The sequence below is a fragment of the Jaculus jaculus genome, chromosome 10, assembly GCF_020740685.1.
Source record: "Jaculus jaculus isolate mJacJac1 chromosome 10, mJacJac1.mat.Y.cur, whole genome shotgun sequence".
Taxonomy (NCBI): domain Eukaryota; kingdom Metazoa; phylum Chordata; class Mammalia; order Rodentia; family Dipodidae; genus Jaculus; species Jaculus jaculus.
This window is the reverse complement of record NC_059111.1, coordinates 148,607-173,743: the sequence shown is the minus strand read 5'-3', so window position 1 is coordinate 173,743 and position 25,137 is coordinate 148,607. Positions and strand designations below refer to the sequence as shown.

The window sequence follows — 25,137 nt, the reverse complement described above, 5'->3', positions numbered from 1 at the left end:
ATTCAATGCAAAATTGTGGACAATTAATCTTGCAACATAAAAAGGCAAGCTGATTATGTGTACCCCGGAGTTTGTTACATCTAATTAGCCGATGTGCCTCTTCAGCTCTGACAGGACCTGGCCTTGTTCGCATGGTGGCAGTTTGTGCCGAATCCATCATAAGGCATCTGGACAAGCTGGATGAAGTCACCAACAGCTTGGGCTATGTGGATGTGTTAACCCTCATGCGGCGCATAATGCTGGACACCTCTAACATACTCTTCCTGGGAATCCCCTTGGATGGTACTGAAACTTGAATTCTTGTGACTCAGCATTCTGCCCTTTACTGAACAGAAGTGTGGGGGTACAGACTGAGGCAAACATACTGTTTTTGTACACTGCTTTTGTTTACGTATTTTTAGGTATTTCTAATGGGTTCTCCACTCCTATGGTATTTCTGCCTTGTTCATTCATAAAATATAAGCTTTCAAAGTGAGGTTATTTTCTACTTCTTTTGTATCCTTCCTTTTTGCTCTAGGAGATAAGGTTTTACCCTCCCTAAAACTTACCAGCTCATTTGATCATTGATATATCCTACCACCAGTCAAGCTGATTTAACCAGTTCCAACCATTCTTTTTTTTTTTTTTTTTTTTTTTTGGTTTTTCGAGGTAGGGTTTCACTCTAGCTCAGGCTGACCTGGAATTAACTATGTACTCTCAGGGTGGCCTTGAACTCACGGCAATCCTCCTACCTCTGCATCCCAAGTGCTGGGATTAAAGGCGTGCACCACCACGCCTGGCTACAATTTTTGATTATATCAATATGATAAATATTGTGGTGGAGTTGCTGCTGATGCAAATGATAGAAACAATGATAGCAGGTGCTGTAAATTAATATCTAGTATTACCAATAAGTATGAAAAAATAGCTTTGAAGAGTTTACATTGTAGTGGGTTAAGGACAGTAAAGCAAAGAAATCAGATTCTGTATTAGGCAATGTAAACTGCCTTAGAGCAAAAATAGAGCAGGGTACAAAGATGTAAAATGAAGGGAAGGGTAGCAGTGGAAGTGGGCCATGACCATTATGGAGCAGGAAATACCTCAGAGAGAATATCTGAACATGGCCTGAATAAAATGAGGGCATGAGCCATGTGCAGATCTGAAAGAAAAATAGTCCATACAGAGGAATTATTTAAATTATAATTATTTAAAACTTGCCCAAACCATCTGAGTTATAACACATCTGCCTGACTTACCATATTTGAAAAACCAGATAATAAAAGCCTTTTTTTTTCTTTTCCTCAACCCCTAATGCCACCTCTTACTGTAGCTGGTCTTCACAAGAGCTGTGGGAACCTTATCTGGTCACCCTAAAAATCTTTTGTCATGCTTCTCAGCTGGTGTTTCCCCAGCCTTTGTGTAGGCAGCTCTTCTTTGAATTATTAAGAAGAATCCTGTTGACTTATAAATCTTTCTATTAATCTGTGCATCTAGGTTGTGATGCCACCTCACCTACATAAACTATATAAGGTTATATGTATTTCCCTTTACACTAGGTACTTGTTACAATCCCAAGTTGCCTAGAAGACCAGGATAACAAAGAGGAAGAACATTGCCCTGAGAGCAGACAAAAGCAGACTCCAGCCTAGTGACCTGCTTGCCACACTATTGGTCACATTTCTTAATTTCCATGAATTGCAGTTTGTTCATTTACAAAACAAAGATACTGCCACTATCCTGGCAATGTTATAAGTATTAAATTTAAAATCTGTTTTTAAAGATCTGATGTAACTTGAATAAAAAGAAAATAAATATATTTTTTCTTTAAGATTTAATTTAATTAAAGACCATGTATTTGTTACTTAGTATGCATGGAGCTTAGAACAAGGCATTGAGAAATTGAAATGAATTTTTGCACTTTGTGCCAAATATAAATAAGTATCAAGGCTATATGAGGTGTGCTATGAGAAATTTAATTAATAAGTACTAACAGTAAATTTACTTAGGAGCTTTTAAGTAGATGATCCAAATACATTGTACAGTTAATACTCACCTAATACTAAGTGTGGTTTAAATGTGACCGTCAGCTCTCTGATAGGCTAAGATACTTTTTTTTCTCCCAGGTGCCAGGGACAAGGCTATCAACAACCATAATTACCAGTCCTTGCTCAGAATAGCAGGAAAGAATTGGAGGCTAAGCCTAAAGGGAGTATGTAAGAGTCTAGGCTGTGTTCTCAAACACAAACTTGAAAACAGCCAACATTCTGGTTAACTTGGCCAATTTTGATGCAGGCAAATAAGTTAATGCTCATGGAGCATGGAGATGGGTCCATGCTCAGCTTGGAACCTAAGATTGGTGGGAGACTCAGAGAATGAATGTTGTCTACTGGGACTGTTCTTAGGTTCGCTTTTTCTCAGTGATTTTGTTTTTGTTTTTGCTTCACAGAAGGTCTCATTGTGAACAAAATTCAGGGTTATTTTGATGCATGGCAAGCTCTTCTCATCAAGCCAAACATCTTTTTTAAGATTTCTTGGCTCTATAAAAAATATGAAAAGTCCGTGTAAGTAACACAAGCTTGGAAGATTTACAAGTGCAATTGTATTGTGTTTTTCACTGTATCTTTTCTGTTCTTGACCTCTTTGATAAGTTTTATGCTTTCCAGAGTCCATAGGGATGTGTCTATTAAGGTGCTGCTGAATCATAGCAGTTTAGGGCCAGACTAGACAGTAAAAAAACTTTTGGCTGATTAGCTGCTTAGCAAAGGATCAAGTGTGTAGCCCAAAAAAGCTCTCTGGAGCAAGTATACTACAGGATATTTTGAGTTGAAGTAAAGGGTTAAGCTGTCAGAACTCTCTTTGAATATCTAGAAATATGGAAACATGGAGTTAGTTTATAGTTGTGCTGCTTCTGAATGAATTTACCATAATTCAACTTGATGAATTGACCACAGTCATGAAGTTTTTGATAGTAAGTATAATGAGCTTTAAATGGGATCCTGGTCATCATTGTTTTAGTGAAAAATATATTCAGAATTCTAAACAACTGACTCACAGGTACATTTTTAAAAAGATTTTATTTATTCATTCATTCATTCATTCATTCATTAGAGACAGAGAGAGGGAGAGATATAGAGAGTGAGAGCCTGTAGGTGCTGCAAATGAACTCCAGATGCATGTGTCACCATGTGCATCTGTCTTATGTGGGACCTGGGGAATCAAACCTGGATTCTTAGGCTTTGTAGGTATGTGCCTTTACCGATAAGCCATATCTCCAGCCCCACAGGTGCATTTTTATACTACTTTCTTGTAAATCATAGTCCTTCTGCTTCCCCCAAACTGTCAATAAGTCAATTCTCCCAGTTTTGAGGGATGCATACAAATTCAGGTGCATACATTTTGTAGAGCTGACTTTCAACTTGAATAGGAGAGATCCTGGTGGGCATTCACCATCCACTGATGCAAAGTTTTAGTTCTGGCTCAGGGAGAAAGTATATGTTCAGTAGTGGCTGCAATTCCATGAGAGAACTTATGATTTCAGTCTGGGTACCACCCAGTACTTTTGAGGCCATTGCTAAGGCAGAAATGTTATGAATATTCTAAACTTATTAGAAAGGTAGCAACATCACCTAGCAACTGAGTTAATGCTATTCTTTGCATGTAGATGTGTTCAACAAATATTTGCTGAATAAAATTATGGATGGACAAATGAGTGAATATAAATACATCTTTAGGATATAATTGGAGTGTGTGTATGTGTTTTTGTAAGCACAAAGATAGACAATATATGCATCTTTATTTAGAGTCACATAGTTATTATATTAGCCTTAAGATTGTCTTGAGATATTTATAATGTCCAAAAGAAACTTGAAAAAATGAGGATAGGAGATGGTGAGCATTACCTAAATATTCTTCCTCTACTGAGCATAGAAGCTATTTATGTCAACGGCACTGAACATTTCAGTGATGATGTCAATGGTATTTAGAAGATTTACTGTGCCTTTAATACAATGTACAAGATTGTTTCACATGCATATAAATCCATTTAAGAATATCAGAATTTAGATCCAACGATGACCTTATTCATCTAGTCTGGTCCTTTCACTATAAAAAGGACTCAAGGTTCAGTGACAAGATATATAGATTCTAGGTTTCATGGAAGAGAACAACCTAGTTTCTCTGAGAATATCACCCTTTCTCCAAGGGGCATTTCCTTTGATTATGCAGCTAGTCATCCATTCAATTCAGTGTTTTCAGTGTGGCTAACACCATACGATATGAGGACAAATGTCATGGTCACTTGAGTTTACTGTCTAGAAGGAATTTCAAACTCAATTGTGTTCATAGTCATCCAAATGAAATGGTTCTATGGCTCTAAGAAGGCAGGAAATGGAGGTGCCTATGGCAAACTGAGAGTATATGTCCATACAAAGTAGTCCACAGGCTTTTCATTGAGACACTACACAGGTCAGAAGTTTCGGAGCATGGCTGGGTTTAGGATTTTCTACCAGTGTTTAACTCTGTACTATAGTTATAGCTTTTTCTATGGCCATACCACCTCAAATGTGCTTGATCTCATCTGCCTATAGTCACAGCTTCCATTTTACCATCAGTATCTAGGAATCTTATCTAACTCTGTTGTCTTAGTATGAAGTATGATTTAAGGATATTTGCGAAGAAATAAAATATTAATTTATTTTCTCATGAGTACCAATGGCTTCAAATGCAGAACATTTTATTTTAACAAATAGAAAATGAATCTGTTTTGTCCAATGTCTAAATTGAACCCATATAAATTTTATTTTGACTTTTTTTCCAGCAAGGATATGAAAGATGCCATAGCTCTTTTGGTAGAAGAAAAAAGGCACAAAGTTTCCATAGCAGAGAAGCTAGAAGACTGTGTAGACTTTGCAACTGAGTTGATTTTTGCTGAGGTACTGACCTAGACTAACCATGGTTTCTGTCACATGTTAAGACAATTTGCCTATAGCAACACACATACACACCTGTTTATAATTGCTACATACTTATTTATTTTTGCTATCAGTTCTATAATATCCAACACTAATAGCCTACATATTAACCATTCTACTAAGACTGATCTTTATGATAGAAATTTTTTTGTATCTTAATACAAAATGTTAAAATCAGGTGAGGGGAGGCCAAGGATACCAAATGAAGTCATCCCTCAATATCCATGTGATTTTTGTTTCAAAATCCTCTCCAGCTACTAAAATACAAGCTGCTCTTAGATAAAATGCCATAGTGCTTGAATATAACCTACATATATCCTCCTACATACTTTAAATCATCTCTAGATTATTTATGGTATCTAATACAATATGCCTATATAAATAGTTGTGATACTGTATTGTTTAGGGGAAAATGACAATAAAATAGTCTGTGCATGTTAAGTATAGACACAATTTTAAAATACAATTGATGCCAGTTAGTTGAATATATGAATATGGAATTTGAGTTCCAAGTATTCATAAGTAATTGCCTAGCCATTATCCTTCAGCTAAAGCTTATTGTGTAAAGTGTTTATCGTCAGTCATAGACACCTGCAATTTCATTTTGTTCAGATTGTTGATCCTTAGTTTCATCTCCCCTCATTTTTAAAAAATCTTGATTCCCTTTTCCAATTTTCTCCCTTTTAATTGTTCAGAGACGTGGAGACTTAACAAAAGAGAATGTGAACCAATGTGTATTGGAAATGCTGATTGCAGCACCTGACACCATGTCAGTCACTGTGTACTTTATGCTACTTCTCATTGCAAAGCACCCAGAGGTGGAAGAGGCAATAATGAAGGAGATTCAGACTGTAATTGGTAAGAATTTATCAACTAAGTAATAGCACTTAAAAACAATTACTTCTCAATTGCCTCTTCTCTTCCTTTTTTTTTTAAACTGTAAAAACCATACAGATCTTTGAAAAATTCAAATACCAGGGAAATGCATAGAGCAGAAAGCGAATCCTGTCCACTGTCTTGCAGCCTCATTTTCACTCCCCAAGGACAGACACTGCTGTTTATTGTGTATAATTCAAGATCTTTTTTTCTATATGCACACCCACATACCTGTGACTGGATTATAAAAGCATAGGATTGTGAGCAGTGTTCTGCCTACCTTGAGTTCATAATGCTTCTGTGGGTTTCACCAGGAAAGGGCTATTATTAATGGAAGCATTTCAGAATGCTTCACAATATTCAGTAGCCCAATAACAAGTAACTTCCACTTGGTGGCAGGAGGAGATGGTAATAGCAAAGACAAGAAAGTGATGATCTTCTTCACTCCAATCTAGCTATGCTATACCTTTTCTCCCTTTTCCATCCCCTGCAGGGAAGCCAACAGGTCTACACTCAGCTCTTCCGCATGTCCCCTCACTGTGTCGCTTTGGCACCATCCTGCTCTCACTCTTCCTTAGTAACATTACCACCCTTACCGAAGATGAGGAAACATAAATTTTTCTTTAAAATTGTCTTCATACAGAAAATCTTTTGAAAATATATTTTTAAAATTTGCGCATGGTATTATTTTTTGGAACACACTTCTTATAGGTGGGAAAACATGTCACACGAGATAGACTTTTATCTTGACGTTACTTACGAAGCAAGTTGTTTGGCTGTGAATGATTCCATTTTTTAAAAGCCATTTGAGTACTCCTTGATATATATAGTTCATGCTAAGGAGACGCTTCATTGAAAAGTTAAATGTGTGAAGGAGGGAATTTGTGGTTCATCATATAAATAGGAAACTGCCTGGCAAGGTATAAAGTAAGGAGCCAGAATAACATCTGGTCTCCACATTATACAATATTTTCACAAATGCTTCATATCCGCCTGCCCATTTCTATGTAGAGAGCAGGCACGGGGTGCAGTGCTCACAAGACTAGATTATATCTGACGGGAGAATGATAAATCAACAAGTTCAGTGAAGCAGAGAGAAGGGACCATAAAAGGATAATATTTAGAGTCCAGGGGAATTTGATTTTGAGTCCATAGCCTTTAACACAAACCCTAATACAGCCTCCTTAGGGGTGGGAAGTGTTTGTGCTTAATATTTCCCAGACCCTTCAGCAAAAAGATGGATAACATTCTGCATGTATGTCTATGTTCCCTCCTCTGTCACATACACAGAAGTGGTCATTGTTTCTCTGTGAATGCCTTTGGTCACCACTGTAATCTTCACTTCTATCTACCGGCCTAGTTGTACATTATGTTTTGGGGTACAAAGAGCAGTATGTGAGAGACAGAGCTCTTATTTTTGGTTATATTTCTTTGACAAAACCAGACCTTCTTAAATAGAAGATGTATAGGAAACAGGGCTGCTTCAGGGCCTTGAACTGGTTTTGATTCTGCAACAGTGGCAGCTCATTGGAGGGTGCTCCGAGTTTTGCCATGTCTGGGACAAACCCAAACTTCTTTGAGCACTGTCAGGCCAGATGCAGACAATAGGAGTGCCTGTCAATCCCCAGCCTACCCAGGGATGGCTGGGAGCACTAACTTTGTCATGGTGGGGAGAGGAACATTCTAGCTACTCTGCTGCAGAAACACGTTCATGGTAAAATGTAGAGGGACTGTCAGTGACATGCCTGGGCACAGATTATCAGAGGTGGTAACAGATGAATTCAGCAAGTGTTAAATATTCATTCTGTAGCACCCTGTGCTCCTTTGTCTGGAATGGCTATACTACTTTGCTCACAACTTGGATGGCAAATGAACGTTTCCTAGAATTTAGAGAAGGAGGGAAAAACCTCAAAGACTTGAGGCTGGGCATATAATATGAATGTAAAAGAATGGTCTCCACAGAACAGTAGAGGCCTTGTACTCCTAAAGGGGTCATTGGCCTCTTGTCTTCAGCCTACTGTGGCCATGTGAGAATGTGAGTTCAGTGTTAGCAAGTTCTCTGATTTTTCCAGAAATGTCATCATTTTCATGAAATTCCTCAGGTTTTAAGATAAGGCTTTGCATCTGAACTTTTATAAAACATTCCATGGACCAAATATAACTTGTTTATTTTCTATAGCTCATGCGTGTTAGAATGACAGACTTTTTTCTAGCCAACAGAGAATTGTTCTGTGAATAAAACAGAAGCTTTAATACTACCACATGCTGAAACTAACACTACCTTCCTTGTCCTTTTTATCTGTTCCCTCAGGTGAAAGAGATATAAAAATTGATGATATCCAAAATTTAAAGGTAGTAGAAAACTTCATTAATGAGAGCATGCGGTACCAGCCTGTCGTGGACTTGGTTATGCGCAGAGCCTTAGAAGATGACGTGATTGATGGCTACCCAGTTAAAAAGGGAACTAACATCATTCTGAATATTGGAAGAATGCATAAACTCGAGTATTTCCCCAAGCCCAACGAATTTACGCTTGAAAACTTTGAAAAGAATGTAAGAGCTCTTCCTGCAACATGAGTGTGCCACTCCCAAAAGCACCAGCTGTTGTACCTACTAGCTCTGTGTGCGCACCTTTCTGCTTAGGTTAGGTACCCCCACCTCACACAGAACTTAGAACATGGCCGCCATATTCACCCTTAGACAAAGACACCGGGTTCCCAGCTCTAGGAAGTATCTAAATAATTGCCACATAGTAGGGCAAAATGTGAAATATCTTTAACTTGGTTAAATTTTGCTTAAATAAGCTAATCTACTGTTCAATTTAAACTTTTCACTTTGTGATCATCTAGGTTTGCTATACCACCACTTAAGTAAAGGAAATCCATTTCTGTGTTAAATAAATATCAAATGAGACCAAAACATTTAGTTCTTATCATTCCCTTGAGTCCATGAAATGGCTTCATGAAACAATGGGTCTTATTCTAAATAGGACTCAATAATTAAAATAGGTTTTAGCCTTCTTATAGTTGATCTATATAAAGAGTCTGCCTTCATTATGCCAAATTTTAGATAGCAATGTTTTAAAGCTTGTCTTCCAGAGTGCCCTTCTTTCCATTGCATATAGCTTAGAAGCCCAATGCTAATCTAGTTTTCTGCATCTACACAAGCAACTCAGACACTGCCAAGCAAATCAGTCAGTTGCTTAATGAAAGTTTATTGAATATCTAATATGTTTAGGGGGTCATGTAAAACCAGATTGAGCAAGACAGACAGTATGATCCTCATTAATTTTCTACATAACTAAAATTAGAACATCCAGGTTTCATAGTACACTTCTGTAATCCTAGCACTTGGGAAGCTAGAGCAAGAGGATTGAAAGTTTGAAGCTTGTATGGGATACAGTCTCTGTCTCTCTCCCTATATCTCCTTCTCTCTTTTACACACACACACACACACACACACACACCAAATATAAATTAGATGGTTGGTACTAATAGGCCAGGAATCCATATTTTTTACGTGCATTTTGTCCCTTTTGTGAGATTATATAGGTTCGCATAGAAACAAATTTTGTTTTAGTGACTTGCAAAACTGAGGGTATTTTACAGAGCTTTGGAATATAGAATATCCTAATCTCAATGGTGCTATAATAAAGTGATTTGCATTGCCTTAGCCCAGCTCATGTACATGAAAGGCAAAGCTGGGAACTATCTAAGGTTGGTCTGTGACACAAGGTGTCACACTGGATAACAAAGAGCCTTATTTCATCATTGCTGTTTGTCTCCCTAAAAATGTGATGTGCCTGAGACACAAAGCAGGGTGCTCTGACTAGTGTTTTCAGAGATAATCAAAGAAAAACAGTATTGAATGGCTAACTGTTATATTCTGGCTAATTGTTTGATCATTTTCACAGGTTCCTTATCGGTATTTTCAGCCATTTGGCTTTGGGCCCCGTGGCTGTGCTGGGAAGTATATAGCCATGGTGATGATGAAAGTTGTCCTGGTTACACTTCTAAGGCGATTCCATGTGAATACATTGCAAGGAAGGTGTGTTGAAAATATGCAGAAAAAAAATGACTTGTCCTTGCACCCAGATGAGACCAGTGACCTACTGGAAATGATTTTTATCCCAAGAAACTCGAACAAATGCCTGGAGCAGTAAAAGAAGTGTGGTAGGCACCCATTCTGGAGTATTTTTCAGGGATACTATCCATCATAACCAGGCAGTGTCCACCTCACATGAACTATGTCACATATGGCCATGCCTCCTATGGGTTGTCAGCAAGATTGGACATCCAACCCTTGCCCAACCAGAGAACCAGGATACAAGGGAAAAGAGTGTGGTGAAGTGATCAGTGAAGAAATTGCAGCCCTAAAGGACCAATTCTACAAAACATGCTTTGGTTATCAGCAAAAACCTGTGGTTTCTTGCTGAATATCCACTGCCCTGTCCCCAGGAAGCTTTAACGGCTGGGGCAGAAGAACTTCAAGTTGTAAGGCCAACCCTTGGAGGCAGACACACCTGCTACTGTGGATAAATGTTTCACTTTATTTTTGGTGAGGGATGGGACAGCAACAATTATACTCTGAAGTAAAAAACAAAAATCAGCATTGGACTTTTCCCACAAGTTATGCCAGTTACTTCTGATGTACCCACATGTAAGTAGTTTATGGCAAAAGTTAAACCAGAGAGTAGCCACTGTTTTCAACTCAATATACCTCGGCTATAGTAAGTAAAGATTTGGATAATAATAGATTAATTCGTAATAGTCTGACTAAAATATAACTTGAACTCTATATCTGGAATAGGGAAAAAATCACATGGTGCACTTCAAATTCAAATAAAAATCCTTTTGCATGTTTGTATTGTTGTTTAGCTCCTTTGGTGGTTTGGAGAAGGGAAAGTCCCTTATACACCTTCATCTAATGCTGCAATCCAGTGGGTCCCAACTTCAAAAGGGTGCTGCCCTCTCATCCTATGATCTTCATTCCTCCCTTTCTCTTCACAATCCCAGAAGCCAAGAGTTTTCAAAATACATGATCAGGGTAAAACACTTGCAAATAATTTTTTTTAAAAAATCCTGCCTCAGATTTAATTGTTACATTAGAGAGATTTAACAATAACTAGTTCACTGAATCACTTATGTATCACCATGTATAAAATGTGTGCCTTAGAGTCAGCTTTCTAGAAGGAATCAAAAGGGTTAATTTTCTATACATGACTTTACTTGTGTTCTAAAGTTACTATGAATATATCAAACATTCAGTTAATATTCAGTTACTTAAAAACTGAACTCACTTACAAATATACAATGTTTCCATTGAGTCCACAGTCATCAATTCTTTTCATCTTAGTGTTTAGCCACAAGGCAATAGCTGAGTACAAAATGTGAACAAGTTCCCTGAGAGCAGGCACTGCTTCTTTTGTTATCCAGTCCCATTCTCCTTCCTTCCTCTGGTTTTCTACAGTTATTGTCAAGATCAGTTCTGAATAAATTCTTGCTCACAGATACTGATCCAAAACTCCAAAGAAAAGGCAGGTATTCTGAAAATTCAAGGATAAGCACTACTAGTAAAGAAGGAAATATTTGAGCTTGAAATTACATGGATTATCTGTTTGGTCTTGTTACAGAAATTTGGGGTTGAGTCAGCAAGAAAGCAAAGCACTACTCAAAGAGAATTGGAGAACTCAGAAATATATTACACTGGTGGGCTAAAGGAAAACTCATGCTCAAAAAAAATCCTTCAGCAGCTTGTGTTTAGGTGGCTCTGTGGGGTTGTTTTGTGTGTGAGGTCTTTTGAGGTAGGGTCTCACTCTAGCCCAGGCTGACCTGGAATTCACTATGGAGTCTCAGGGTGGCCTTGAACTCAAGGCGATCCTCCTAGCTCTGCCTCCCAAGTGCTGGGATTAAAGGTGTGCACCACCACGCCAGGTGGCTCTGTGTTTTTATGGACAGTTTTCAGAACTACATAACTAGGGACACATGTGGAAACTTCAGCAACAAGCAAGCTTACATAAATGGGGAGGGAGCTAGCTGTAGACTTAGATACATATTGTAAGCCAGACACAGTTGTACAGAGAGGAAGCCCCAGAGCCCTGTTAGAATTAGGACACACACAACAGCAGCAGTTACAAGTCAGGGTGTGCCCCGTAGTTTAGGATGGACGCACACAACAGTGGGCAGTTATAAATCAGGGTGTGCCCAACAGCTTAGGACAGATGCACACAACAGCAGTTACAAGTCAAGGTGTGCCCCACAGCTTAGGATGGGTGCACACAACAGCAGTTACAAGTCAGGGTGTGTCCTGCAGCTTCCTCTCCCATCACTCTTGCAGACAGTTTCAGAAATTTTGGTGGCAGGGGTAACTGTGGTGGCAGAGCAGCGGCTTTCTCACACAGCTTTCAGCTCACAACATTGGGTGGGGAAAGAAAGTGCAAACGGGAAAGGGGAAAGGGGTCAGAGTCAGGTTTCTAGCTCAAAATGCATAGTTACATTTCATTTTTCACCACAGTCCAGCAATAGATGATATTTGCCTACGTACAATCAAATAATTTAGAACCCTGAACACAAGACCAGCATTTGAGACTTCGTGTATCCAGATTGGTTCACATGATTATTTTCAGTGTACTGCTTACACTGCTTGTGGAGATGTAGGTGATAAAAAAGAGACTTTGGGTTGGTGTCCTTCACCCAGCCAATATTACTGGAATATCTATGTGTGTTTGATTTGTAAAAATGTGCCCAAAGCCCATGTCTATATTGAAGTGAATGGTGAAAAGAGTTGTACACAAATAATGAGAATACAAAATTATGTTGGGGGAAACTAGGTGCTGAGAAATTAGGGACATCAGGTAAGAAGAAGGGAAGTTCTGGTTTGATGACCCAAGAAAACTCTTGGATTCTTTGGGAAATTTTAATCTTCTACTCTGCTTGGTCTGTTTAAACAAACCCCCTATGTTTCTACAGTGTGTGCCTGAGGAATTGGGAGTACCATTGGTTTGTTTCTCTAGGCTGATAGACATGTATTTGAAAACCCTGCTATCTCTTCATAATTTTGCCTTAGATTTTGCCCTAGATTCTACTTTCATCAGTTATCTAAGAATTTGACTGTGTGAATTACCAGTAAAATGAATGGCTATAAAATTCTGTCATTGTCAAATTTTGATGACAATGGTCTTCTCTATACAATCAGGGGTGTCACCCCCTCCCCCACACAAAACATGCCTTCATTCTTCATTGAGATTCTACTCTTTTTTCCAAAGTGGAAAATAATCATAATTACAAATTTCTCTCAGACTGATAAATATTAATTGAAATTGTCGCTTTTTATTTCTATGTATCACACCTTTCACTTGTCACGTAAATAAGTGCATGGCATGCTCACTGGACTCTCTTCAGTCTCCTCTATCAGCCAGCCCTGGGTCCTACTCTCTGAACTATACTTATATACTATAGATAGACTTGCTTAATTAAGGTTGGTAATGAGTTTGTGATACTTTCAGGTATACAATTATTTCATTTAATCTGCACAGCAATACTATAAGGCAGGTGTTATTCCCATTTTACATATAAAGAATGCTCCCACAAATCTTTTATTTCTTATTACCTAGTGGGTAAAGTTTTCCTTTCCTACTGATACATACTTCAACAAGCATGGGTATTCTTTCAGGTTCTGTTAGGGAGAAAAAAATGCTGTAATTTTTTGACCTATTAAACTTATCTGCTTAAGTTTAGCTAACACACAAAATGTCATCACCCAAATCTAAGTTTTTGCTTTTCTAAGAAATTGTACAATAAATTAAGGCTTATGCAAGGAAGGGAAGAGGGAGAGAAGGCAGTGTCTTGCAAATACCCCTGAAGTGATATCCTCCACTTCAACTGCATGTGAAACTGGTTCCACTGTACAGTGTAGCTTAGGTTGCCAGTGATGCCAAATCAAAATGTCTACAGGATGTACACACATACACACACACATGGCAGGTGGAAACAAAAGAGGACATCACAAGGGTAGTATTCAAGTTCCAAATTCTTAAAAATAGTTGACCAAATCATACTTGAACCAGATCAGACCCATGGCTTATAGTTGCTAACATGAATCTTTTCCACATCTACCATTTTATTTTTCATTTCATTTCTTTTTTTTTTTTTCCAAGGTAGGGGCTAACCTGGAATTCACTATGTAGTCTCAGGGAGGCCTTGAACTCAGAGTCATCCACCTACCTCTGCCTCCCGAGTTTTGGGATTAAAGGTGTGCACCACCATGCCTGGCTATCCACCATTTTTTTTTTTTTTTTTTACATCTCTGCCACCCATTTACCTACCAAGTAAAGAAGGCCATGGGGGGATGAGGGGTGTTCCATTTCACTGGTATTAAAACCAAAGCACAAGGATGCTGAATGTACTGCCCAGAGCCACACAGTAAGTACCAGATCTGGCCCCTTCACCCAAGTCCTGTAGCTGTTTGATTTAACTACTCCCAGTTTGTCTTCAAAGCTACATATGTTATGTGTTTTTTTACTTGAATGACCCTCTGCCTGTATGAGCCTCAGCAGAACCATTTATAAATATGAATTACACTGAAGGAGCTCCATAGTCCAATGGTTTTTATTAATTTGGCTTCATAAACACATGGCTTTCCCATTTGCATTAAAGCCCTCATAGCAAATGCATCATATATAACGCGCTTTCAAGTCAAACACGCAGTTTGATGACTGAAAGACTATTTGGACATTAACTGTTGGAGTGCAGGCCCCAAAGCACTAAGAGGCCTGCACGAGCCTTTACTCACTGCTGCAGGAGAATAAAAATGGTTGTAGAACAGACTTCTATCTGTTCTCTATTTGAACTTGTTTTGTTTTTTAAGAGAAGTAAACCTTTATTTCCATGTTTTCCAAATAAAAACTGGCTTTTTGGTAGTCAGAGACCAAATCACTCATGACTGATCGGATTCTTCTTTGACTGCATCTTGTGGCAGCAGCCATGATTGCAGATGGGTTAGCCAAGAAGGCCTTGACCTTCGTTCTCAGCCTGTGGGAAGGTGTGCTCAGAGTTCATGGTCAAAGCCAGGACCCACTTGTACCTACTGATGATAGCATGAGGCACTGAGGCAGCAAGTGGGTAACTGATCTGCAGATGAACACTGGGAACACTGCAACACTCTCCAGGAAGCGAGAATGCAGGGCATCATCTTGGGGGTTTTAGATGTTGTCATTGTCCATTATCTGCTGGATGGTCAGTGCAGAGAAGATAGGGGAGATGTTCAGCGGGTGGCCTCGCTGGTTCCCACTCTGTCTCTAGTCCTGGAGCTGCACATCACCCCAAATTTCAATGGTGCCCCTGGAGATTTTGGTGGTGATGCCTAAAGCCTAAAAGAAGAAAGTCTTCTTGGCCCCAGACCAGTGTTGTGGGCCAGCACAGTGACTTCGCATGGAGCAATGGTACCAGCACGGGCAGCAGCTGGTACCTTATTGGCCAGCAGCATGTCCCTGACCTTGCTGAGGTCCTCCTTGATTAACAGAAAGCCCACAGTCCCCCTGATGTGAGACAACATTTTCTCCAGAGCTGGGTTGTTCTCCAGGTGCCTTCAGATGGTCTTGTATACCATGGTGGTCTTGCCCATCAGCACCACGGCCTTCCCTTGGAGGGACATGTGGATCTGCTTGGAGCCCATGTTGTCTGTTCCCACAATGAAGCATTTTGGATAATCATCCAAGACTTGGATGATCTTTAGAAAGCAGCTGGACTTCCAGGTTGACTTGTCTTCCTTGGGCATCATGGCAGTGCATCATATTTCCATGCAGTGTTTAAAGACAATGTCACTCTAATGAGGACACCTGGCAAGAGAGGTATTTGAACTTTTTTTTTCAGAGACAGAGAATTGGCATGCCTGGGCTTTAGCCACAGCACTCTAATGCCAGACACTTGCATCGCCTAGTGGGCATGTACAACCTGATGCTTACCTCATCTGGCTTACATGGGATCTAGAGAGAGATTGAACATGGGTCCTTGGGCTTTGCAGGCAAATGCCTTAACCTCTAAGCCATCTCTCCATCCCTATTTGAACTTTTTAAACATACTGTTCTATTTGAATTTTTTTTCTGAGTAGGTCCATACTCAAACCAAAATAATTGCTAAGAGCTCAACAGTACTTTTTTTCTAAAAAATATTTATTTAAGTTGTGTGTGTGTGTGTGTGTGTGTGTGTGTGTGTGTGTAGGGGGGGCAGATAGAGAGAGGGAAAATGGGCACACAAGGGTCTTCAGCCACTGCAAACAAACTCTAGATGCGTGCACCACCTTGGCATCTGGCTTACGTGGATACTGGGAATCAAACCTAGGTTCTTAGGCTTCACAGGCAATCACCTTATCTGCTGAGCCATCTCTCCTGCCCAACAGTACATCTCTCTTTCTCTTTTTTGTGCATACACATGTATAGATGTGTCAGGATTTCTTGCCACTGCAAACAAACACCAGATGCTTGCACCGTTTTTGCATCTGGCTTTACAGGATGCTAGGGCCAGCAGGCCTTGCAAGCAAGCATCTTTAACCACTGAATCTGGCTTACATGGGAACTGGGAAAGCAAACCTGGATCCTTAGGCTTCACAGGCAAGCACCTTAACCACTAAGCCATCTATCTCTCCAACTCCTCATACATACTTTCAATGTTATTGTGCTGTGTGGCAAATGTGGTGTTGACAAAGTGCAATGGATTTCCCTTTTCACTCCTATGGAAATTGTTGATAACAATGACTTGCTCCACTGAGGTTCTAAAGATTTATTTTCTTTCCAGAGAATCCACAACTAAGAGTAGCTAGTGCTCTTAAGGCATGTACCTAGGCTTCTCTGCAAACAATCTGTGTTCCTGATGAGATGATCACAGGCATAAAGAAGCATTTAGAAAGCAGTCACGTCCTTCAGTACCAACCAGAGGGCTTGTCTCACTGATGGAGGTAGAGGCTGGTTGGGCATTTTTCATTTCATTTTTTTTTAATTGTTGTTATTGTATTTCTTTAGTTTAAGTCCAGGATGGGTTTTGAAAGTTCAGAAGTAATTTGTTCACCATCACAAAATTCCAGCCTCAAACTCTGCTGGAATGGAATACATGTGTACATTGAATGTGCTCCAAAGTAAATGATAAGTTTTTTTGCAATTTTTTTTTGTTTTTGTTTTCCAGTTGATGCCAGATTTGTACATGAGGTCATGTGAACAGCAGTGACCATATCTGCTGGCTCTAACTCCCAACCTGCTCATTCAGGAACTCTAGCTCCTCATTTCCTTTGGGAACTTCTAATCACATCTTATGGACCTACCCAGGTCTCCTGGGCCCAACTTTCCCCAGGACAGTGGCTATTTCCTCAGTGGAAAACACTAGCAGTCACTGTGCCTTCGCTCATCAGTGCAGGCTGCTGGGCTTCCTTTGGGTTGAGGGCTGGTTCCAGCTCGTTCTCCATCATGCCTGTGATAGACAGAGTCTTAGCAGCTCTGCTCCTGGGTTCTGTCCTCTTGTAGTCTCTGGTATCTTTGGATCATTGTGCTCAGAGTTGGATCTTGCCTCTTCAGCAACTCTAGAGGGATCAGTAACTGGAACTCTAAAATCTGGCAGGTACATTCTTCTGCCCTCTACCCCACAGTTTGTAATACTTTGTGACTTTATTCATTGTAAAAAGGTTTTCCCATCCATTTCATTTCTATTCTCTTTTATTCCTATGGATAAGGAAATCAAGGCTAGAGAAGAAGAGATTCCTCTAATGCTTACTCCAACTGCTCCATACATACTAGGTACTAGTTCAGCCAGTGTAGGACAATCCAGACCCAGCTTAAACTAGGACCAAGCCAGAAGGCCTGTACAGGGGGCATCTAAGCATTTGTAGTAAATCCCAGGGCAGAATTGTCCTAGAAGGAGAGAAGATAAAATCTAGGTGCTCAGATTAGGAAGAAGAGGCGAGTCCATCTTCATTGGAGCCTTGGAATGCTGCGTGCACCAGGACTTTCTGATGGGGCAAGCTCTATGTCTTTAAAATAAGAAAATAAATTTTTTTTTAAAGGTCTTTAGTTCCTCTGCCTCCATCCTGCACTAATTGACAATACAGATGAAATTTGCCATGGCAGCATATAATTCCAACAGAATATTATAAGACATTTATAATTTCAAGAGCACAGGTTCTAATTTGGAGTTTGGGCAATACATAGTTCCCTAAAATGACAGAAGAGACAAGTAGTGGATCCAGCCTCACAATCATTGATTGAGAAAGGTCTTCCATGGAGAGAGAGAATATAATGCTTATATTGTCCAGCAGGGGGAGACACAGAAAAGGTTTGCCAGTTTTGAAATCTGGCGGCTCCCAGCAGTGGAGAGCGCAGCTTGCCCTGGCTTTCCAAATGCCTCTTTATGCCCATCTGGCTTATCACTTCAGATTCACTGGTGGCTAGCACCAATCAGGCTGAAGAGCTGTGACCTTGAGAGTTACTGTGTACTGTGGCTTCCACATTTGAACATGGATGAGCCATAGTGTATAGGTACTGGGGTTGTTAATGAAACAGAAAAGTTATTCCTATATGTATTCCTATATGTATGTATGTCAGTATGTATTAGTCAGGAATAAAAGTAACTTTACTTCCTTAACTTAGCCTTAAAAATATTTATTGAGTAGGTGAATAAGATATTTTTCAACAATGTTATAATTATCTGAAATCTTTTATGTACTATCTCTTAATTTTTGCCCTAATAAGAGTAACACTATAATCTATCTATATATCTATTATTTCTTTCATTGCACTTGATACAAGCATCAAATTTGAGGGCCAAAGTTTATAGCTGTTATGGGCCTCATGGTCAACAGTTTGCATTTTTCTTTTTAATTGATTCTCACAGTCTGTTTATACTCACACTTTACTAAGTCACAGCATTAATCTTTGACCTGGCCTGCTCTATCCAGGGATCTGGGCTTGCTGCCTTGCTGATGGAAAGTCAGAGTCAATCACTCTGGGGATGAAAGTTTTACCAATCTGGGGAAATATATATATATGGAGAGAGAGAGAGAAAGGGGGGGGGGGAGAGAGAGAGAGATAGCTAAAGGACTAAATAGGCCTGAGGACAGGGAAAAAGAAACAGAAACAGCAAAACTCTAAGAAAGACAGGCTGGATTCCCAGAACTACAGCCAGAGAGAAACAGTGAAAATAAAGACTCTGTCAAAAGTCAGCCTCCTGAGTGGTCAGAGAAGAAAAGGAAGGAAGGTGGTAAGATGAGAGAAAAAAACACAAGCTAGGAGAGATGTTGTGGGTGCCCATTTCAGGAGCAGAGCAAAGATGTGGGATACCAAACAGTGATTGGTTTGATTGGTTTTCCATCTGGGGGCAGAGAAGAGCAGAAACAGAAATCATTGCCCTTGCGGTGGAAAAACAAAGTCAGCTGAGAGTTTGAAGGGAGAAAAAGTTTCCAGGTTCCCCTGAGACTGTGAGACAGCAACAGTTTAGAGGAGGCTATTCCTATCTAGGACAAAAGTGGCTAAAACGAGCTGGCCACCTGCATATATCACAGGACAGTTAGGGTCTTGCTCAGCATACCTTTAGAGGCCTGAAGATGGCATAGTGCACTTGACCCCAAGGGAGAAAAAGTACAAAAGAAAAACTGCTGATTGTAGCAAAGGGGAAAGGAGACTCACCTATATGCTAAAACTGAATCAAGAAAACATTTTTCCCAAATAACAATTTTTTAAAACTAAGCCAAAGGTATGTGCTGTGACCATAAATTGGAAACTTCCCTAATATCTGACAGGTGTAGAATATAAACTCATTATTTGTTCATATAGTAGTGGGAATGAATAGACAGACCATAATTAAATTTAGGAATGTGGCTAAAGTTCACAGAACACTGGATGAACAAAACACACACACACACACAATATAGATTATGTGACTGCTTTTACAAAACATATAAACATAGTCTATGCTGTTACAGGCCAGGGCAGTGATTACCCTTATAGATATGGACTGGAAGGGAGGACAACTTAGTCTTGGGGTACGAGCTATATTGTTTCTTGAGCTGAGTGATGCTGGCGTGTATACATGTTAATTTTGCAAAAATTTACCAAACTGCATATTTTTCTCTAAGTATATTATATTTCAATAAAAATAAAAACAGACGAGAACACAAAAGAACAAATAGACCCTAAGGCCTTGACATAGCAGGACCTGGTGTGAGCAGCAGCCATATACCCCTGGCCCAAGCCAGTGAGAGTGACCAGGATGCAAGAGATGACCTTGTGGCTGGTACCTCAGGATGGACAGCCCGTTCACAGTGCAAGGCTGGCTGCATGGAAGAAGGCCAGCCACATGAGCTGAGTGTGACAGCAGAGCCAGTCTACTCTCGTCAGTTCGAGCTCTGATAGCAAGACCCTGGTCAGTGATCAACCGCCTCAAGTCACAGCATTCACACGTGGAAAATAGAGATGGTAATGGGATTGGACACGTTACACCTGAAGCGATGTCTTGCACAGAGTTAATAGCAAGTCAAGTCAGTATTTGGTTCCGTCATTGTCACATGCCAGACACTTCGATCTTCATAACCCTAGTGAGAGGGAGCCTCAGATCAAGTAATCTGTATGAGGCCACATGGAGTACCACTAGTAACAGTTTCCAGCTGAAGTTCTGTCTAATTCCAAAGCCCACAAGCTAAGGTTTCATAAGAAAGAAGGAAAACTGGTTAGTGGGAAGCAGAAAACAGTAGAGACAAGCCAGGTAAAATCACTTATTTACAAAGGAATGTGTAAGTTTGGAACAAGGAGTGTTGGATATTCCTTTAATGAGATGCTGTAACCCTTTCAGATTATCTGATTCTATGGGGGGTAGACCTTTCATTACCTTTGAATTATTTTATGACTCTTTAAATTGTAGTTGATAGAAATGCAAATAATTTATATTTACATGAATAAACTCTGTACACTCCTAGGTAATAAAACAAATTACAAGCACATATATAAAGTTATCTCAACATTACTTTACTCCATATGAATGTGTGATTTTTTTGGCTTTTACTTTGAACCAGTTCCCTCATTCAATTAGTAAGTTATATAAAATCTTTGTTCTTTTACAATTGCACAAGAACTATGATGTTACTTTTAAATTTTTTTTTTAATTTATTTGAGAGTGACAGACACAGAGAGAAAGACAGATAGAGGGAGAGAGAGAATGGGCGCGCCAGGGCTTCCAGCCTCTGCAAACGAACTCCAGACGCGTGCGCCCCCTTGTGCATCTGGCTAACGTGGGACCTGGGGAACCGAGCCTCGAACCGGGGTCCTTAGGCTTCACAGGCAAGCGCTTAACCGCTAAGCCATCTCTCCAGCCCATATGATGTTACTTTTAAAAAAATCCTCTAGGTCTGGAGCAATGGCCTACTGGTTGAGGCATTTGCCTGCAAAGCCAAATGACCCAAGTTTGATTCCCCAGGACTCATGTAAACCAGCTTCATAAGGTGACACATGTGTCTGGACTCATTTGCAGTGTTTGGAGGCCCTGGTGTGCCCATTCTCCACCCCCCCCCTGCCTCTTTCTCCCTCTCACCCTCTCTTTGTCTCAAATAAATAAAATAAAATATTAATTTTTTTAAATCCTCTAACCCTTCTTAAGATATCAAGTTTAGCTCTATGGCCTCTGGACCTCCTGAGGAAGGCTTACTCTACTATACGAAAATCTGCCAGCAGGAGACTGAGGGTTCTTACCCAGTATACTATACTAAAATCTGCCAGCAGGAGACTGAGGGTTCTTACCTGGTATACTATACTAAAATCTGCCAGCAGGAGACTGAGGGTTCTTACCTGGTATACTATACTAAAATCTGCCAGCAGGAGACTGAGGGTTCTTACCTGGTAGAATCTGCCAGCAGGAGACTGAGGGTTCTTACCTGGTATACTATACTAAAATCTGCCAGCAGGAGACTGAGGGACCTCACCCGGTATACTATACTAAAATCTGCCAGCAGGAGACTGAGGGTTCTTACCTGGTATACTATACTAAAATCTGCCAGCAGGAGACTGAGGGTTCTTACCTGGTATACTATACTAAAATCTGCCAGCAGGAGACTGAGGGTTCTTACCTGGTATACTATACTAAAATCTGCCAGCAGGAGACTGAGGGTTCTTACCTGGTATACTATACTAAAATCTGCCAGCAGGAGACTGAGGGGCCTCACCTGGTATACTATACTAAAATCTGCCAGCAGGAGACTGAGGGGCCTCACCTGGTATACTATACTAAAATCTGCCAGCAGGAGACTGAGGGTTCTTACCTGGTATACTATACTAAAATCTGCCAGCAGGAGACTGAGGGACCTCACCCGGTATACTATACTAAAATCTGCCAGCAGGAGACTGAGGGTTCTTACCTGGTATACTATACTAAAATCTGCCAGCAGGAGACTGAGGGTTCTTACCTGGTATACTATACTAAAATCTGCCAGCAGGAGACTGAGGGTTCTTACCTGGTATACTATACTAAAATCTGCCAGCAGGAGACTGAGGGTTCTTACCTGGTATACTATACTAAAATCTGCCAGCAGGAGACTGAGGGTTCTTACCTGGTATACTATACTAAAATCTGCCAGCAGGAGACTGAGGGACCTCACCCGGTATACTATACTAAAATCTGCCAGCAGGAGACTGAGGGTTCTTACCTGGTATACTATACTAAAATCTGCCAGCAGGAGACTGAGGGGCCTCACCCGGTATACTATACTAAAATCTGCCAGCAGGAGACTGAGGGGCCTCACCTGGTATACTATACTAAAATCTGCCAGCAGGAGACTGAGGGTTCTTATCTGGTATACTATACTAAAATCTGCCAGCAGGAGACTGAGGGCTCTTACCTGGTATACTATACTAAAATCTGCCAGCAGGAGACTGAGGGTTCTTACCTGGTATACTATACTAAAATCTGCCAGCAGGAGACTGAGGGTTCTTACCTGGTATACTATACTAAAATCTGCCAGCAGGAGACTGAGGGACCTCACCCGGTATACTATACTAAAATCTGCCAGCAGGAGACTGAGGGTTCTTACCTGGTATACTATACTAAAATCTGCCAGCAGGAGACTGAGGGGCCTCACCCGGTATACTATACTAAAATCTGCCAGAAGGAGACTGACGGTTCTTACCCGGTATACTATACTAAAATCTGCCAGCAGGAGACTGAGGGGCCTCACCCGGTAGGCAGCAGGCCAGGGCCAGACCGGGTCTTGTGTTTTGTTTCCTACCTAGGATTGTTGAGGATAGTGGAAAAATGGTTGGACTTTGGGAGGAATCCTGGACAGCTGTGAGGAAGGAGAAACGTTGGCAAATCAAGAGCTATAAAGGCTTCAACTCAAGATACCTAGTGGTGCAGGGATTAGTCTATACCACCAGAGCTTAGTGTCACCAAAGCGGGGAAAGAGGCCTAACTGAGGAGACATACACACTGGTCCCTAAAGCTCTGAGATTTAAGTACTTTCAGTTCATTTCCTAGCTCTGTGTCCTTGGCAAATTATTGAAATTCTTAACACATGGGGCATAAAAAGACTACAATTGTTGAGGGATAAGGACATTGACGGGGCTGTGGGACCCTTTTTCTTTTGCTCTCTCTTTTTAAAATATTTTATTTATTCATTTTAGAAAGAGGGGGAGGCAGATAGGGAGAAAGAGAATGGCTGTGCCAGGGCTTTCAGCTGCTACAAATGAACTCTAGATATATTTGTATTTGGCTTATGTGGGTCCTGGGGAATCGAACTTGGCTCCTTCAGCTTTATAGGCAAGCACCTTAACTTCTAAGCCATCACTCCAGCCCCATGTAACTTTTATTTCTTTCCCCTTTTTTTTGTTTTTGTTTTTGTTTTTTGGTTTTTTTTGTTTTGTTTTGTTTTTTTGAGGTAGGGTTTCATTCTAGCCCATGCTGACTTGGAATTCACTGTGTAGTCTCAGGGTGGCATGAACTCACGGCGATCATCCTACCTCTGTTTCCTGAGTGCTAAGATTCAAGGTGTGTGCCACCACTCCTGGCTAATTATTATTACTCTTAATTTCTTCTATGGTCTTCTGTCATACTTTAGATCAGCTGTTTTAATTATCTGGTTTTACATAGGAAAAAAGAAATACTAAGGCTTAAATTCTGTAATGTTCATTAAAAATTTTGCATGTGATTGTCAGTCTTAGAGCTCTCTCCACCTTTCAAACTGGGATAATTCAAGGAACCTTGCAGCACCCTCCACAGCCAAAGCTCCTGTCTCCACTGGCCAGCCTCCCACTCCACAAGGGGCACGAAAGCCCTTCAGCCAGCAGCTTTTTTCTCCTTTCTGGCTCTTTTGATCCCCAACTATGTATATTTCTGTCTATACAAGTGCATTTCTTCCCCTACCTCTTTATCTTGCATAAACACAATCTCTTTTCCTCAGCCTTGCCTTGTGGCATGCCCCTCATCTAGCCCTCCTTGGCTGCAGACTGGCAGTTCCTACAAGCTGCAAACAGCTGTGGGGAACCACTTCCTTTTGCCTACACCATTCTCCATCCAAGGCTGCCCATGGTCTTGGATCCCACTCCCAGCTCAGCATCTCTCTCATGCCATGGATTCCTGGCAAGAACTCCACCACCATTCCAGTCCAACTCTCAATCAGGTTCCCAGCTCCCAACAGAGAACACTGTCTGCAACATCGCACACCTGAGAGTCAAGCAGACCTCCCCTCTGCCTCCTTTCCTTTCTCTCTCAAAGCTATGGCACCATTCCAAATTTGGGGTAGATTAATGAGTACTTTGATTCATAATACCAAGCTCTTTTTCTCAGACCTCCTCCCAAAAAAATCTCAGAGATTCATTCTCACTGATGTTATCAGCAGGTGACTGCAAATTTTGAGGTTGAAGTAAGTCAGTGCTGGTTGGTGGGTCTTGGGTTTGTTGGTCAACAGAGCACTGTTTAGTACTATTATTTCCTTGGCATAAAAGAAGAATTGTAATTCTCCCCAGGTGAAATATAACTTAAACAAAAGAGAAGTCAAGTGCTCATTAATTTATCAAAATAAGAAATACATACATATGAAATGCATTATGAATCTTAGATGAATCAACAGGGGTGAGTAAAGGACATGTAAAACAATTTTTTATGTTTCATTAGCATACAAAATATTAGGTTTCATTATGACATATGTTGAGGCTGGGGAGATAGCTCAGTGGGTAAAGTGCTTGCTGCACAAACATAAAGGTCTGAGTTTGGGTCCCCAGAACCACATGAAATGTTGGGCATCATGGGGCTTGCCTGTAATCCCAGCACCGAGGAAGCAGAGATAAGAGAATCCC

General features: G+C 40.4%; 1 protein-coding gene across 1 annotated transcript in view; it reads left to right on the top strand.

Moving 5' to 3' along the window:
• Positions 1-10,493, top strand: part of LOC101611787 (aromatase) — a 56,026-nt gene extending 45,533 nt beyond the window's left edge. The window contains exons 5-10 of the mRNA XM_004662469.2: positions 106-282; positions 2,426-2,540; positions 4,796-4,910; positions 5,645-5,807; positions 8,137-8,378; positions 9,739-10,493. Coding sequence (XP_004662526.2) covers positions 106-282; positions 2,426-2,540; positions 4,796-4,910; positions 5,645-5,807; positions 8,137-8,378; positions 9,739-9,987 — 1,061 coding nt within the window. The 3' untranslated portion in view covers positions 9,988-10,493. The remainder of the gene's footprint in view (positions 1-105; positions 283-2,425; positions 2,541-4,795; positions 4,911-5,644; positions 5,808-8,136; positions 8,379-9,738) is intronic.
• Positions 10,494-25,137: the final 14,644 nt, after the last annotated feature.